The sequence below is a fragment of the Salvelinus fontinalis genome, unplaced genomic scaffold (assembly GCF_029448725.1).
Source record: "Salvelinus fontinalis isolate EN_2023a unplaced genomic scaffold, ASM2944872v1 scaffold_0158, whole genome shotgun sequence".
NCBI lineage: Eukaryota > Metazoa > Chordata > Actinopteri > Salmoniformes > Salmonidae > Salvelinus > Salvelinus fontinalis.
In genome coordinates, this window is record NW_026600367.1 from 256061 (window position 1) to 273534 (window position 17474).

The window sequence follows — 17474 nt, forward strand, 5'->3', positions numbered from 1 at the left end:
GTTTTAGGACAGTCTGATGTTGATGATGTTTTAGGACAGCCGGATGTTGATGTTTTAGGACAGTCTGACGATGTTGATGTTTTAGGACAGTCCGGTGTTGATGTTTTAGGACAGTCTGATGATGATGATTTTTTAGGACAGTCTGATGTAGATGTTTTAGACATAAACATGACACGAAGTCAACATGTAAACACACTAATGCATACCACACACAGTTTGAATGAGGTTATTCATTTGAGAGAGAAGTTTTAGAACTCTATCTCTCTTGAGTTGATTATCTGTCGCTACATACTCTGTTATCTAGGACAGAGTGGGTTAGTGGATTAATGTTTATCTTCTTCCCATTGGCATGTTGTACAGAGCTCTGTGAATATTTCACAGACTAAAGCCTCCTTTCATCGGTGAAACGGTAGTGGATTAATCGCGCCTGGCTGTCAGACAGACATGACATGTTCCATTTGATACACAGATTGAAGACTCCACTGTTGTCATTTGGAGGAACGCGCACAATATCCCAACTGGTAAGGAAGTGAAATATACTTTTATGATCATGTTTTGACGAAGCAAATGTTTCTTTAGACTATTTTGTTTACGTAGTGACCTCTGAGCTTTGATAGCCGACTGTTGCAGACGAATCTTGACATACAGTAGATTGACCGTTAAACCTGCAGAAAGTTTACTTAAACAGTGAATGATCTTTTGGAAATTTAGAATTGGTTAAAATGCATTTGCATTCTGAAATAACTACTCTATTGTATTCTACATTTTGAAACAATTGTGAAAACAGAAAACACGATTATAGGATATCCAAAGCGTTCTTCTCCGTGTACTGTTCCATAAACGTTATGTTGAATGCCATTGAAATAGAATGATTAGAATATATATAGAATATATATAGAATCATTCAAATACTATGGTTGATTTTATCCTCATTCAGATCAACATGGAGAAGCCCTGCATACTGGCCACTACATTCGGAGCGCCTGGAGGCATCTACAAATGCTTTGCACCTGTTGTCGAGAAACACTTCACCATTATCCCATACGAGACATTCCCGCTAGACCAGAAGAATCTGTCAGGAAAGGTCAAAGCAGTATTTGTATGGAGCGTTGCCCTGAAAGTTGACAGAGGTCTGATGCAGTCTCTGCCTAACCTCAAGGTGGTGGTTAACGGAGGGGTGGGAGTGGACCATCTGGACATACCCATGATCAACAGCTTTGGGGTGAAGGTGTGCAACACCCCTCATGTTGTTGACAACGCCACTGCCGACATCGGGATGGGTCTGATGCTGGCGTCTGCAAGGAAGATCGTCGAAGGTAGGCCTACTGTATGTTAGAGACTCAGAGTTAGTTGTTTCTCATTCAACATATAGGGCCAGTTTCCCATACACAGATGAAGCCAAATTCTGGATTTAAAAGAATGTTCAATGAAGAATCTCCATTGAAAGTGCTTTTTAATCCAGGACTAGTCTTAATCTGTTTCCGGGGGAACCCGCCCATAAAGTGAGAGAATGAAACCCCTTCTATTCCTTATCATATTCCTACAGGTCACCATTACTCCCTAACCCACAACAATGAGAACTTGCCAGAGAGCTCCATGGGTATGGACGTCAGCGGGGCCACCCTGGGCATCATCGGTATGGGGAGGATAGGATACAAGGTGGCCAGGAGGGCCCAGGCATTTGATATGAAGATCCTCTATCATAACAGGAACCGCAGGTAGTAATAATACACTTTATTTGACATACGTTCCAAACACTCAAAGACACTTTACATCAAAAGTACATCAAATGCAGGTCAAATTAAATCAGCAGGACGTTATTCAATCTAGACAGTAGTATGGCTGTGGTTAAGGTTTAGACATGGGTCTGCTGTGTGATGCAGGACCTTGTTATAGACAGTAGTATGGCTGTGGTTAAGGTTTAGACATGGGTCTGCTGTGTGATGCAGGACCTTGTTATAGACAGTAGTATGGCTGTGGTTAAGTTTTAGACATGGGTCTGCTGTGTGATTCTGAAAGCTACATATTCACCCTGTTCATTCATTTACTACTCATTTACTTATTCAAACTAAGGATTTATCTCTAAACTCACTGTAACACAGACTCTGTACCCAAACAGACTTCTTTAATCTTTAATTTATTCTAAAGACAATGTGATTGTGGTTTCTTTACTTATATTTTCATATTTTCTTTCTTTCCAGGAAAGAGGAAGAGAGAGCAGTGGGGGCGATGTACTGTGCCAACATGAAGGATCTGCTCCAGCAGTCAGACTTTGTGATGGTGGTGGTGAACCTGTCACCTGCCACCCAGAAACTGATCGGTTCCAAGGAACTAGCCATGATGAAACCTACCAGCACTCTCATCAACATCAGTAGAGGTATAACCAGACCATAGAGTTAGAATAAGTAGAATGGCCCTCCCCATTCAGGTCATTATGAGTGTCCCCGTAGCAGTAAATCAGTGATTCTATATCTATGGACCTGACACACATAAGACTAAATCCTGACTTGAGATCTATGGGCAGATGAACTTACAACTTTCACGTAAATCATGCATTGGTGTAAATTAGAGCATTGTACAAAATGTGAGCCACACACAAGGATCTAAAGTTAGATTCACGCTATAGTTATTGTGATCAGACTCTAACTCGCCATAACAAATGTAATAAACATTGGAGCATTCGTTTTCACAGGCCTTGTTGTAGACCAAGATGCGTTGGTGGAAGCCCTCCAGAAGAAAGTGATCCGAGCCGCTGCACTGGATGTGACCTACCCTGAACCCCTACCAATGTAAGACTGATACCCTGAACCCCTAACAATGTAAGACTGATAGCCTGAACCCCTACCAATGTTAGACTGATACCCTGAACCCCTACCAATGTAAGACTGATACCCTGAACCCCTACCATTGTAAGACTGATACCCTGAACCCCTAACAATGTAAGACTGATAGCCTGAACCCCTACCAATGTTAGACTGATACCCTGAACCCCTACCAATGTAAGACTGATACCCTGAACCCCTACCAATGTAAGACTGATACCCTGAACCCCTACCAATGTTAGACTGATACCCTGAACCCCTACCAATGTAAGACTGATACCCTGAACCCCTACCAAATGTTAGACTGATACCCTGAACCCCTACCAATGTAAGACTGATACCCTGAACCCCTACCAATGTTAGACTGATACCCTGAACCCCTACCAATGTTAGACTGATACCCTGAACCCCTACCAATGTAAGACTGATACCCTGAACCCCTACCAAATGTTAGACTGATACCCTGAACCCATACCAATGTTAGACTGATACCCTGAACCCCTACCAATGTAAGACTGATACCCTGAACCCCTACCAATGTAAGACTGATACCCTGAACCCCTACCAATGTAAGACTGATACCCTGAACCCCTACCAATGTAAGACTGATACCCTGAACCCCTACCAATGTAAGACTGATACCCTGAACCCCTACCAATGTAAGACTGATACCCTGAACCCCTACCAATGTAAGACTGATACCCGGAACCCCTACCAATGTAAGACTGATACCCTGAACCCCTACCAATGTTAGACTGATACCCTGAACCCCTACCAATGTAAGACTGATACCCTGAACCCCTACCAATGTAAGACTGATACCCTGAACCCCTACCAATGTTAGACTGATACCCTGAACCCCTATCAATGTAAGACTGATACCCTGAACCCCTACCAAATGTTAGACTGATACCCTGAACCCATACCAATGTTAGACTGATACCCTGAACCCCTACCAATGTAAGACTGATACCCTGAACCCCTACCAATGTTAGACTGATACCCTGAACCCCTACCAATGTAAGACTGATACCCTGAACCCCTACCAATGTTAGACTGATACCCTGAACCCCTACCAATGTTAGACTGATACCCTGAACGCCTACCAATGTTAGACTGATACCCTGAACCCCTACCAATGTTAGACTGATACCCTGAACCCCTACCAATGTTAGACTGATACCCTGAACCCCTACCAATGTTAGACTGATACCCTGAACCCCTACCAATGTAAGACTGATACCCTGAACCCCTACCAATGTAAGACTGATACCCTGAACCCCTACCAATGTTAGACTGATACCCTGAACCCCTACCAATGTAAGACTGATACCCTGAACCCCTACCAATGTTAGACTGATACCCTGAACCCCTACCAATGTAAGACTGATACCCTGAACCCCTACCAATGTTAGACTGATACCCTGAACCCCTACCAATGTAAGACTGATACCCTGAACCCCTACCAATGTTAGACTGATACCCTGAACCCCTACCAATGTTAGACTGATACCCTGAACCCCTACCAATGTAAGACTGATACCTTGAACCCCTACCAATGTTAGACTGATACCCTAAACCCCTACCAATGTTAGACTGATACCCTAAACCCCTATCAATGTTAGACTGATACCCTGAACCCCTACCAATGTTAGACTGATACCCTGAACCCCTACCAATGTAAGACTGATACCCTGAACCCCTACCAATGTAAGACTGATACCCTAAACCCCTACCAATGTAAGACTGATACCCTGAACCCCTACCAATGTTAGACTGATACCCTGAACCCCTACCAATGTAAGACTGATACCCTGAACCCCTACCAATGTTAGACTGATACCCTGAACCCCTACCAATGTTAGACTGATACCCTGAACGCCTACCAATGTTAGACTGATACCCTGAACGCCTACCAATGTTAGACTGATACCCTGAACCTCTACCAATGTTAGACTGATACCCTGAACCCCTACCAATGGCCGTGTCTGTAAAACCTGACGACTCCTTTTAGCCTCCAAGGCCTGTATTCATCAAGCGCTCCAGAGTACGCCATAATGTCAAGGTGAAAATGTTACAAATTAATACAAATGACATAACTCAAATATAGAAATTTCATAAGTATTCACCCCCTTTGTTTGGGCAAGCCTAAATTAGTTCGGAAGTCAAATTTGGCTTAAGGAATCACTTAAGTTATATGGACTCACTCTGTGTGAGAGTGAGAGGTTGTAGATATTAAGTTATATGGACTCACTCTGTGTGAGAGGGAGAGGTTGTAGATATTAAGTTATATGGACTCACTCTGTGTGAGAGTGAGAGGTTGTAGATATTAAGTTATATGGACTCACTCTGTGTGAGAGTGAGAGGTTGTAGATAGAGGTTGACATGATGTTTGAATGACTACCCCTTCCTCTGTCCCCCATACATACACCATCTGTAAGGTCCCTCAGTCAAGTATTTTAAGCACGGATTCAACTACAAAGACCAGGGAATTTTCCGAAAGCCTCATAATGAAGGGCAGTGATTGGTAGATGGGTAACAATAACAAATCGGACTTTAAATATATCTTGGTCAAGTTAATAATGATGCTGTGGATGATGTATTAAATCACACAAACACATCAAAGATGCAGTCGTCCTTCTGAACTGAGCTGCAGGACAGGAAGGAAACTGCTTAGGAATGTCACCGTGAGGCCATTGGGAATTTTAAAACAGCTACAGAGCTCAATGGCTGGGAGAAAACTGAGGATGGATCAACAACATTGTAGTGACTCCACAATAACCTAAACGACAGAGTGAAAAGAAGAATACAAATATACAGAATACATTTTTCCCAAAACATTCATATACAGTATATGTATGCAAAAAGGCACTAAAATAATACATGGCAAAGGAATATACTTTTTTGTCCTAAAAGCTTTATGTTAGGAGCAAGTCCAACACGTCACTGAGTAACTGCCTCTTTATTTTCAAGCATGGTGTGGGTATGTTTGGCATCGGCAAAGACGGGGTGTTTTTCAGGATGAAAAAAAGCAGGATGGAGCTAAGCACAGGCAAAATCCTAGAGGAAAACCTGCTTCGGCAGGACAATAACCTACAACACAAAGCCAAATCTACCAAGAAGACAGTGAAGGTTCCTGAGTGGCCAAGTTACATTTTTGAAAAGACTTTCTTTAGGCACTGTATAACCCTCAAATGACACATTTCTGTTTGTTTTTGCCTGGACAGAGGCCACCCCCTTGCTGCTCTTCCAAATGTCATCATCCTGCCCCACATAGGGACCCACTCCGTTGAGACGACGCAGATAATGGTGGAGAAGATGGTGACCAACGCCCTGGCAGTACTAGGAGGGAACCAGCCTCCTGATGAGGTCAAGGTGTAGGTCACAGAAGTTTCCTCTAGGCACAGATCTAGGATCAGTTTCCATTCCCCCAATCCTAACCTGAACCATTAGTGGGCAAAATGCAAAGTTTTAAACCAAAATCGGGATCTAGGGGCAACTTCACCCTATTCCTCAGGAATCTCCCTGGACCCTCCATGCCAGTTTTAACTAGCTGCCTTAGAGCAGGGGTGTCAAACATACGGCCCCGGCACACGAGGGGGTCCAATCCGGCCCATGGGTGGTTTGAATAGCCTCAAATATTTAGGAAACATTCATATAGTATCTTGACTGTGTCCAGCTCGCTAATAATCCCCGAAATTAAAGCTACACAGTCAGGGAGCAAATTTCTAAAATGATGGATAAAGGACTATTTTTTTCTCTCACATTTTGACGGCAAGGAAATACAACACACTTTCAGTGCGGCCCTCGGGGTGCCCCCCTTCCAGCTTTGGGGAACATCCCGCGCCACGTCTATTTCTATGGGCACAAGCAATGTTCATGACACAAACTGTTCACACTCCTCTTGTTGGTGGAGAGAATGTTGCAGGTTTAAAGCCTATTTCCTGCAATTCTACCCATTTTGTCATGTCTAATGTGTATTCATGTGATATTTGTGTGATTTTTTTTTTACAACAATACCTATGGGTTAAAAAAACCTAAAGAAAAAAAAACATTAGCTGACATAGGCTAGTTGATCTGGACATTTCTGACAAGTTATAAGTAGCTCTCTAAGGTCTGCAATCACTGACATGACAAGAGGAACTGATGATGCACTACCCTATTTCAAAATTGCACCTTGTGCATTCTACTATTACAACTTTCAAAAGTAAGTTTAAAGCCGGACTGAATTCCTTTAAAAAATAAAAAATAATAATAATTGGGGGAGACCCCCGCACTCCCCCTGCCGACCCCTCAGGAACCATTGTTGTAGAAGACCTGCCTTAGAGGGTCCTAACTTCCACGATCACTGATCTAGCAGAATGTGAAAGGAAGGAGGACGATGCGGTAAATCTATCCAGCGGGGATGAAGGAAAGGAGAGGAGGAAAATAAGATATTTAGTATTGAAACTTAGGCACCACAATGCAGCAGTGTCACTGATCAGAGAAGTCTTCACCATCCACATTAATAAGCACCTAATCATAGCTCCGCCCTGGACAATTCTATATAAGTTATGACACTATAGATAATACAATGTTGGATAGAAATGGAATATATTGCTTCTCAATGGTGAATATGCCTTCTCATACAGTACATGGAAATGTACTGTAATTTATATCACTTCATATTGACTGTTGATTTAACTAATTATAACCACTGATTATAAAGGTTTAGAGCATTATGCATACTCTATTTCTAACTGCACAATAAACAACTTGACAAATCTGTATTATTTTGTGTATTAATGCGTCACAAATATGTAATTCAAATGTTATAAATATTTAGTCAATCTGAAGCAAGGTTACAAGATATTTAGTAGGTCAATGTAATCAATCCCTACAGCACTTAAGAGAAGAAACTGCGTCCTCCGGTGGAGAGGAGAGGGAAGCTATGGAAAGGATGGGGGCGGTGATGTCATGATGGTTAACTTTACCCAATCCGTCTGCCCCGGTCCCGCACCAGTCAGCGGGGAACAACACAGTCTTTTTATGTGACAGAAGAAAGCAGTAACTCCTCCCGCAGAAGTACGGGAAAACGGCTTTGTATGAAGAAGCGTAACTTTACGCACAGGCAGCAGACAGTGGATCAAACTGAACCCACAGACGTAGTAGTCTACAACCCACAGAGAACCCGTGGGGCTCTGAAGAATAAGAAAATGAATCGGAGCTTAAGTAAATCGCAGTCTTCTTTGCAGTATCGTGCGACAGTGGAAGTGAAAAGCAAAGTAAGTAGCCGGGCGGGAGTTGGGCATCCTGTTTTATGGGCTGACTATTGTTCCATTTGGAGAGGATGCTGTCTAGCTGCGCAATGACCTCCGGATAAATAGAAGAACAACGGTACTTGACTAAAATTATATATAGTTCTACAACCAATATGTCATCCTAGTGTAGGCTACTGTCGTTTTTTTAATGCTTTTATGGTATGAGGTCATCTGTTTACCATCAATTTGTTGGTCCATCCACCCATTAATTTCTATTTTTACCTGTCATAACATTATTTTTTAGATTATAAGTAATGTGTTATTACCTGCATATGTAATAGCCAATATTATGGCTATAAACTAGATAGATTTTCTGCTCACAGTCCTTGGCTGAGCTACAGGTACATGTATATATATATATATATATATATTGCTCCATATCATCTTAGTTTAGTCCAGTAGCCTAATACATTGCTGACACTCAATATCAAAATCACATTGGTCAATGAATTGTATGGAAAGGACAGCTTTTCTTTATCGTTCAAAGTTTCTCCGAAAAATTGTGTCTTTAGTATGGAGCAGAGTTCAGAAGGTTTTCCATTGACCGCTCCAACCCTGGGGAGTTCCAAGATTTCTACAAGCTCATCCTGTGCCTGCACCGTCTAACCAGCATTGATGTCATAATTGGCTATGCAGATATCCAGGGAGAGCTACTACCCATCAATAACGATGACAACTTCTGCAAGGCCGTGTCCACTGCTCCCACCTTACTGCGGATCTTCATACAGAGACAAGGTATACACCCAGAACAGACCAGACCAGCCAGTTGTTTTACTCTAAAGCCCTAAACACAACTAACTGTAATTATGCAAGACTAAGCCAGTTATGATGGTTGTCTGTCATTAAAAAGGTAATAAAAACCAGGTAACATCGATAGGCTTCAATAACACTGAGATAACATATCATCCAAGACTGAGACTGGAATTCAAATATCCTTCTTGCATGCTTTCTTCACAAGGGATTTATCAGAGTTTGCATCAGGAAAGTTGTTTATGTGTGTCTCCACCAGCAGCAGAAGGGGAAGTCATTTAGTTGTCCAGGGTTTATGTTTATTTTCATGTAATTGCTGTGCGCTGCTATTTTTGTATGTTTGTTAACATGATGGACTAACTACATTTGTTTCCCTTGTTTATGTAACCTCAGGAACTCCTGTTTATATAGTTTGTAGTGAATCAGAACATATTCTGCTGCAATCCTTTCTGATGTTGACAGTATGATTTATGCCCTGGTTGTTGTGCTCAGTCAGAAGTTGTTTCTTGCCCACATTGACCCACACAGTAAAACACAAAATGCATCCGTTTAGTTGCATTGTAGCCCTTATGGTAATTAGACTAGTTGAGGCATTTGACAAGTTTTGCTTTTCAAGACGTGTACTAACAGACTTCCTGTTCACAGAGGAAGTAGACGACAATACCTTCTGCCCTAATGCCACTGTGACACGCCGGAGGAAGGTGCCAGTGATCCCTCTCCCACGCGGCGACGTGAACCGCAAAAGGCCCACGGTCCACATCAGCAGGCCGCAAGACTTCCGTCCCATCTCGTCCATTATTGACACAGATTTCCTGCCCGCATCTCAGCGCCGGGTGCGCCTTTACCGCCAGGGCTCAGAGAGGCCCCTGGGGTTCTATATCCGGGATGGGACCACTGTGAGGGTGACTCCCCACGGCCTGGAGAAGGTACCTGGGATCTTCATCTCACGGCTGGTCCCTGGAGGCCTGGCTGAGAGCACAGGGCTGCTGGCGATCAACGACCAGGTGCTAGAGGTGAATGGGATTGAGGTGATGGGCAAGGTGTTAGACCAGGTGACAGACATGATGATCGCAAACAGTCACAATCTTATCATCACGGTGAAGCCGGTGAACCAGCGTAATAACATAGTGCGTACCGGCAGCTGGATGTCGGGGATAAACTCAGGCAGTGTCAGCTCTTTAGACTACCATAGTTACCACAGCATGCCCATCTGTCAGAGTTACCACAGCATGCCCATCTGTGTGGGAGCCTACAGCTTCACTGATGACGAGCTGCAGAGCGACGAGGACTTGGACATTGTGATTGAGAGAAGACTCAGAAACTCATCCCGTCGCTCCAGTGCATCCACCTCCACAGCCTCCCGTTCCCAGGCTTGGTCCCAGCCCCAGCAGAGTCCTAGGCCTTCTCCTAGGCTATCCACCCGGCGCCCTCCCCGTCGGCCTTACTCTGTCATCTCCTCAACCTCCTATCACTCACAGCCCAGCCTCACTAACCTGAACCTCAGACTGAACCGAGACCTGACCCTGCAGCAGCACTATGGCAGCAGCCCAGCCATCAGGGAGATGAATGGAGGTGTGTTTAACCACAGCAGCCTGCTCACCCTGAGGACAGAGCTACGACGCAGCCTGGTGCTACAGAGGGGAGGGGTGGAGGAGGACGGAATGGTCATCACCTTGTGATTCTACTGTCAGATTCTAGAACACTACAAACCACAGGGCGATGCTGGGGGGAGGACGGAATGGTCATCACCTTCTGATTCTACAATCAGATTCTAGAACACTACAAACCACAGGGAGGGGAGGACGGCACATAAAAATGGCCAGAATTAAGTGAATGGTATGGTATAAAACACGTGTTTGATGAAATCACGTGTTTGATGTTTTTGATACCATTCCACTCATTCTGCTCCAGCCATTACCACAAGCCTGTCCTCCCTAATTAAGGTGCCACCAACCTCTTATGCTACAGACACTGCCAGCCTTTGTTATACCTTTTCTATACTTGAGACTGAGGAGACGTTTGTTATTGGCTGAGTCCCAAATGACACCCCATTTCCTATATAGCGCACTGCTTTGACCTGGACCCTGGTCACAAGTAGTGCACTGTAAAGGGAATAGGGTGTTGATGATTCATTGTGAATTCAGGGATCTGACCTTTAGAACCCACTTAAATGTTGTCCCTCTCAGCGTCAGTCTCTCAGCACATGTGAAACCACAAAGCGGAGCGCCTCAGCATTTAATATGGAAATAGTCATGAAACACCATTATGTATTATTAGTAAATCCAGTTTTGGCACTTGTTGTTATACTGTGAATGTACATGTCCTTTATATGTACTGCTGATGCATTGAGTAGAGGGAATGTATTATTAAAGCTACAGCACTGTTGTGGTTCTATTATGTCTCCCAAGTGGCACAGCGGTCTAAGGCACTGCATGTCAGTGCTAAAGGTGTCACTACAGACCCTGGTTCGATTCCAGACTGTATCACAACCGGGCCGTGATTGGGAGTCCCATAGGGCGGCACACAATTGGCCCTCATTGTAAATAAGAATTTGTTCTTAACTGACTTGCCTGGTTAAATAAATATGTCTAATGCCATTTATGAGGAATAAATCCTTAACTATCCCCTTACCAAAATATCAAGCCATTACGTGTGTCCCAATGTCATTATGAATTGTATCATTATGAACTGTGTCATTATGAACTGTGTCATTATGAACTGTGTCATTATGAACTGTGTCATTATGAACTGTGACATAATGAACTGTGACATTATGAACTGTGTCATTATGAACTGTGACATTATGAACTGTGTCATTATGAACTGTGACATTATGAATTGTGACATAATGAACTGTGACATAATGAACTGTGACATTATGAACTGTGTCATTATGAACTGTGACATTATGAACTGTGTCATTATGAATTGTGACATGAATTGTGACATAATGAACTGTGACATAATGAACTGTGACATTATGAACTGTGTGAGCCACTGGCATTTGTTTTCTGTGAGTTTTCAGCCCTTTTGTCCACAGGCTTTGATTAAAGAGTATGTGGGCTAAATATCAACCACAGTTTCAGTGATTTGTGATTTGCTTACAGTAGGCCTATAGGGATAACTCAAAGATGAAACAAAACAGTCTCCCTGACCCACTTCAACAATGCAGATGTAGACCATGCTTGCTGATAAGTTATCAAAAATATTGTTCAAGTACCTAATGCTTGACCCTGTCTTGAGCTCACCTCTGACCTGGTATGATATTTGTTGTTATAATGTTCTGCTTATGGGAAATGGCATTGACCAGAAATACTTAGAGCTGCAGAAGTCTCTCATTGAACCAGGCAAATGTGTCCATTTGAATTCTAGAATTCTATATGTATTCCATAAAAAATCTATATGTATTCTATATTCAATATGAAGATATGCCATGTTTACTTATTGTAGTTTATTCCCCATAGGTGTGATTTCACAGGGGGCCTCAAGCTGCAACAGGTATGATACGAATTGATGGGTGTGATACACCTGGTGGCAACAGGTGTGGTCCCCAGTGGTGATCAAGGTCAACTCAATTGTTCTACTGTGCTCAAAATGGTCCAGGGTAAGAATTAGAGACACACTCATTTGATTGGAGGGTCATGACCATGCAATATGTTAATGAGCAAACGTCACTTCCTCACTTCCTGTGCGCCATGTTTCCTATCAATAGTTGGATGATGCTCTTCAACAGAACAAACAAAAGAAATGGTTGACTAAAAATAGAGGAAATTCTGCCATTATTGGTATTATAGGCGAAGAAAACGATTTGATAAGTGCATGCCGAGTATTTCATGGTATATATTTCATAGCCGTGTAGTGCGCGCGCCTAAGCTCTTCTCCACTCGGATTGGTGAAAACAGACTCACGAGCACGCACTCTGTCGAGAGCTTTCTCTTCGACTGCCAGGTCGTGTAAGGTACACTTTCCCAAATGTATCTTCAGTATATATCTGCATGATTAACATTGTGTCCAAAACGTTGCTGCAATTCACCAAATATTTAAATCCTGCCGCCAAATGTGTATGAGCGCTGAAGTTACCTCAGTGACCTGTCTGTGTGCATGCAAATTAGGCAAAATGCGATGCTAGCATCAGTCATCCAGCTAGCTAACAACTGTTTTAGCTGGCTTGCGTAGATGCAGTATTATTATGCATCCTGACTATCAGTGATTTAGTATTTCTCTGCTCATTCTTCCTAGTTATTTGCTAGCCAGTAACATTCAACTGTCAGTGTGCCATTCACAGAATTATGTAACTTGTCTTAACTGCAGTTTTTCGCAGCAGACGATGTGACCAAATTATAAGTTTTATTACTTGCCTGATCATTTTGGCTGTCATTGCGTTCATGTAGCCAGTAACGAAAATCGAGGAAAGTACCATTTCCGCCAACAATGACTAATGACAAAGTTGTTATCATTTTATATATAACTATGGGATTCAGGGGCAACCGCTTGCTTGGCCTACTAGTCCAGAGACACCTCCACTAAATGCTACGTTGTATCACTGACACTGAAGTGGTTATTGTTTACAGTTTATTCAAAAACAACTGATTTAAAATGTCTTGTTTTTGTTTCTAGGCCTACCTCTGGCTTGTGAAATGAACCTTTTATTTACTGCTGTGTTTTGCTCGTGCAGGGGAAAGATGTACCAACTACCTGTGGAGAAATTGGACAAAATCAGACAATCAAGGAAGAGAGTCAAAGATATTCTATGTGACATTGGACTTGACAACTGCAAAAAGTTGTTGGATGTAAGTTCTGTTTTTACACTACAAATGTTCAAGCACAGATATTAGTGGGACTTTGTTCACTGTGGCTACTCTTAATAGAATATTGATAGATTCATTTTGCATTAATCCTCTCTTGGTATAATTTGTTTTCCAGGATCTTAAATGCTTTGATGCAGGAGACGACTGTTTTGAGAACACAGACTGGGAGGATTTAACGGACGGTTACCATGGCAAAAGGAGAAAAAGGGTACGCTCATCATTGTGGAGGACAAGTCATTTATTATTCTGTCATAATAGCTGTTGCAATACAGTAATATGTCTTAACTTTATAGTTTAAATGTAACATTAATATTTAAATCACATGCTCACTTCATCATTATTATTTAAATCCCTCAGTGGCCATATCGCAGGGAGATGCTATGCTGTGCCCTGTGCTGGTTCTCTACCCGGTCATGGTACACCTTCAGAGGACACGTCCAGCGCTGTCACGAGGAGGAGGAGGACATCAGCGCCCTGTCCTCCTGCCCCAACTGCTCCTTCATCAGCCAGCCTGACGTCACCAATCAACACATCAAGCTGTTCCACGGGGGCTCAGCCAAAACCACCAGTGCCCCATGTACTTTAACCTCCACCACGTCCCATACTACCATCCACTCAGTCTCCACCACTGACGTAGGAGACAAGTACTCGTGTCGAGGCTGTGGGTTCCACGACTCGCTGTTCTATGTCATGAGAAAACACGTCCTGGTGAACCACTACGGATCGTTGTTGAAACGTTACTATGGTCACCGGAACGAAGCGGAACAGACAGCGGGCGGGGTCAAATTGTCCACGTTCTTCTGCAGGGTGTGTAACATGCCGGCGGAGACGTCAGAGCACCTGCTCTACCACATTCTGAGCTCAGACAAACACAAGGAACTGCACGCGCACATCAGGCCCTTCATCGTCGAACACGTCAACACAAACCTCAAAACTAGCATAAGGAACGGCCCGCAGCAGAAGCTTCCGAACCTGGCTCCCAGGGCTGTCCAAAAGGTAGTCTCTCTGGTCTCCAAGAACAGTAACCAACAACAACCCAACGGAAGGTCCATATCAAAAAACCCTTCCACCGGTACTATGCTTCTGGCCGCTCCAAGTAACACAACGGCCCTTGTGTGTGGTCCAGACCAGAGGCACGTGTTCCTCCCAACACAGGGCCCAAGAGGAAACGGCTTAATACTCACTCAGCAGGCTGTGACTTCTCTTCAGAACCGTGCTGCCTTGCCCACCTCCACACTCGTCAAAGCTGGTCCCATCAGAATGATGCTGTCCAACACCCAGCAGAATGCCACCAAACCGGTACCAATAACAATTAGAGTTCCACAACAACAACAACAGCCCCGACAGGTCCTACTTCCACCTGGTGTCCAAATCAATGTCCAAAACAAGATGGGTGGTGGTTCCCAGCCCCTTATGTTGACCCAGTCTGGTCCCAGGGGAGCCGTCATGTCCTCCCAGTCTGTCCGTCTGGTCCCTACTGGCAACAAGGTAAACGGCATGCCAACCTACACACTGGAAACTGTTCAGGTTGCCATGCCAGTCCAGTCTGCTGGGGTCACCCAAATTGTCAATAAAGGTGTGCTTGTGACGCAGAACATGACCACTCTACAACAGCAGAACAAGCCGTCGACTATTATCGTCATGGGAAACGGTACGGTGTCCAATCAAACGCCTAGCACAGCCGTGATGAACCAGACACAAGGTGACAACGGCACTGAGAAACCCAAAGAGTTGGCTGTGCAGACACAATTTCTGAAGAAGATGGAGAATAACACAGTGAAATGCACAAGATGTAAAACGTTATTGTCGGAGAAGGGTATTTTTCAGCATTTGTTGCATGGTCTGCAGTGTTTGCTCTGCCCACTGGTGTTCTATTCCATCCAGCAAGTCATGGAACACATGGGTAAGGAACACAAGCTCTCAGACAAATCCAACTGTGATGTCCTCAAAGAGAAATATCGTCTGGGCATCAATCCCCAGGGGGGCCTTTTGTTTCCCTTTTTTGACATGAGCGCAACTGTCCCTAAAGACCTGCTGGCAGACAAGGAGCTGAACGTGGTTCTGGTCACGTCGACTAAAGACCGGATCTATCTGAAGCTGAGACGAGAGTCCATCAAGTCAGCATATCAAAATCTAGCAAAAGACGGTTGTCCCTTCTGTCCAGAGAAGCCTCAGAACGGGGAGGATTACGAGCTCCATCTGAAGACAAAGCACCACATTGTACCCACTATACATGCCATACTAAAGGCCCCAGCCTTCAAGTGTGTATACTGCCTGGGGGTGTACACAGACAAGTCCACTTCCAAAACCATCTCCATACACGTCCAGCGCTGCAGGTGTGCCCCCAAGGCAGCCAAGGATGCAGAGAGATTGATCAACCCTGATCCAAATGCCCAGACAATCAACGGTGGCGTGCCGGCCGCTGCCCTGGATCAGAGCAGACAGAGTAGGTCTAGGGAAGCGACAGGGGGGGCCACCAAGGAGCAGGTGGGGCACAAATCCAAACCTGGTGCTTTTACATTCGACCCTACTGTGTCCCTGGTGCTGGATCCCACAGGAATGGAGATGCTTCCCTTCCAGGATAGAAAGGAGTTCCTCACCAGATACTTCCACCAGAGGCCCTACCTGTCTAGGAAAGAGATGGAGGCCCTGGCAGGCCGCCTGTGGTTCCAGAGGACTGATGTGGCGTCTCTGTTTGGAGCGAAGCGCAGCCGGTGTATGAAAGCGCTCCGACAGAAGAAGACTAAGGTTCTGATGGGGTTTAACTGGACTGAGCTGAGCAAGCTGAAGCACGACCTTGTTGTTCCAGAGATTGAACCTGAAGAGAAAGCTGAGCCAGGGAAAGTAGATGTCTAACTTCCTGTATGCACAGTCATTCTGCAGACAGAATGCCTTCAAAGTGAGCCAGTGTGCAAAAAAGAAATATATTAACCAAATTGCAAGCTGTGTTTATCTAGAAGATATATTTTGGATGTATAGAAAGAAATGGTGATAGACCTTGTCATTATTTTCTTATTATAAAAAGGGAATTTTAAAGAAAACAATGTCATCTAGACAACATTTAAAGATGAGAAAGAGTCATGAGAAGAAAAAAAAGTAACTAGTATTTGTCAATTAACACTTGAGTTTATACATGTACCCATTTTGACAAAAATGACAGTGTGGACCAATTTGTTTTGTACAATTGTAAAGAGTGTTTAGTAGAATTGAAATGTGTGTAGATATTTTATACAATTTGTTAATATACCCAAGAACTTGTGAACACATACAATATTTATTTGGAACCTCATGTCATTGATAACTATTTGTACAGTATAACTTCACAGCCTGGGCAGCTTGTAAACACGCACTATTTGGCTCAAAACTAAAGCAGTTTATTAGCATAATATACTGTAGTATATAATAAAGTGACATTCAAGATGCATAGTACAAGTGCCTCGGTTCTCCTATAGAAGTTTTCATGCTCAAATGAACCATTGTTTCCATGGTGGGCTAAATTAAAGGATGTGTGTTTTTCTTTTCTAGAGATGACCTCGTTGATCTGTGTTTTTGTTTTGCCCATAAATTACCATATTTGTAAAATGTTAGTTTGTTTCTTTATTGGGTTTGGCATGTGGATTAAAATATAGTATGTCCTGCCTTGAAATACACCCAACAAGGCTACTAGTAGATTTATACAAATTGTATTAACAATTTGAATTAATATTCTCTAACCTTATCTGTGGTGTAAATCCACAATCGATAATTCCTAGCTGACATTGGGTGTACAGGCATTTTACTTCAGAAGAGTTACA

At 43.5% G+C, this 17474-nt stretch overlaps 3 protein-coding genes across 6 annotated transcripts; all 3 read left to right on the top strand.

The window, feature by feature from the left end:
* Positions 1-258: 258 nt before the first annotated feature.
* Positions 259-7591, top strand: LOC129843746 (putative 2-hydroxyacid dehydrogenase SE_1879). Of its 2 annotated transcripts, none has more exons than XM_055912327.1 (6): positions 259-521; positions 938-1316; positions 1547-1718; positions 2202-2377; positions 2693-2819; positions 6050-6097. In XM_055912327.1, exons 1-5 carry the CDS (start codon positions 450-452, stop codon positions 2791-2793), a joined length of 900 nt encoding a protein of 299 aa, XP_055768302.1. In that variant the 5' UTR covers positions 259-449; the 3' UTR covers positions 2794-2819; positions 6050-6097. The 2 variants fall into 2 exon arrangements, with proteins under 2 accessions (XP_055768302.1, XP_055768301.1); XM_055912326.1 differs by having other exon boundaries at positions 265-521; positions 2693-2789; positions 6050-7591.
* Positions 7592-7750: 159 nt separating this feature from the next.
* Positions 7751-11946, top strand: LOC129843745 (partitioning defective 6 homolog gamma-like). Its single transcript, XM_055912325.1, has 3 exons — positions 7751-8086; positions 8635-8857; positions 9518-11946. Exons 1-3 carry the CDS (start codon positions 7907-7909, stop codon positions 10549-10551), a joined length of 1437 nt encoding a protein of 478 aa, XP_055768300.1. The 5' UTR covers positions 7751-7906; the 3' UTR covers positions 10552-11946.
* Positions 11947-12541: 595 nt separating this feature from the next.
* Positions 12542-17267, top strand: LOC129843756 (activity-dependent neuroprotective protein 2a-like). Of its 3 annotated transcripts, none has more exons than XM_055912343.1 (4): positions 12542-12825; positions 13548-13662; positions 13796-13888; positions 14038-17267. In XM_055912343.1, exons 1-4 carry the CDS (start codon positions 12692-12694, stop codon positions 16534-16536), a joined length of 2841 nt encoding a protein of 946 aa, XP_055768318.1. In that variant the 5' UTR covers positions 12542-12691; the 3' UTR covers positions 16537-17267. The 3 variants fall into 3 exon arrangements, with proteins under 3 accessions (XP_055768318.1, XP_055768320.1, XP_055768319.1); XM_055912345.1 differs by having other exon boundaries at positions 12737-12820; XM_055912344.1 differs by having other exon boundaries at positions 12740-12830.
* Positions 17268-17474: the final 207 nt, after the last annotated feature.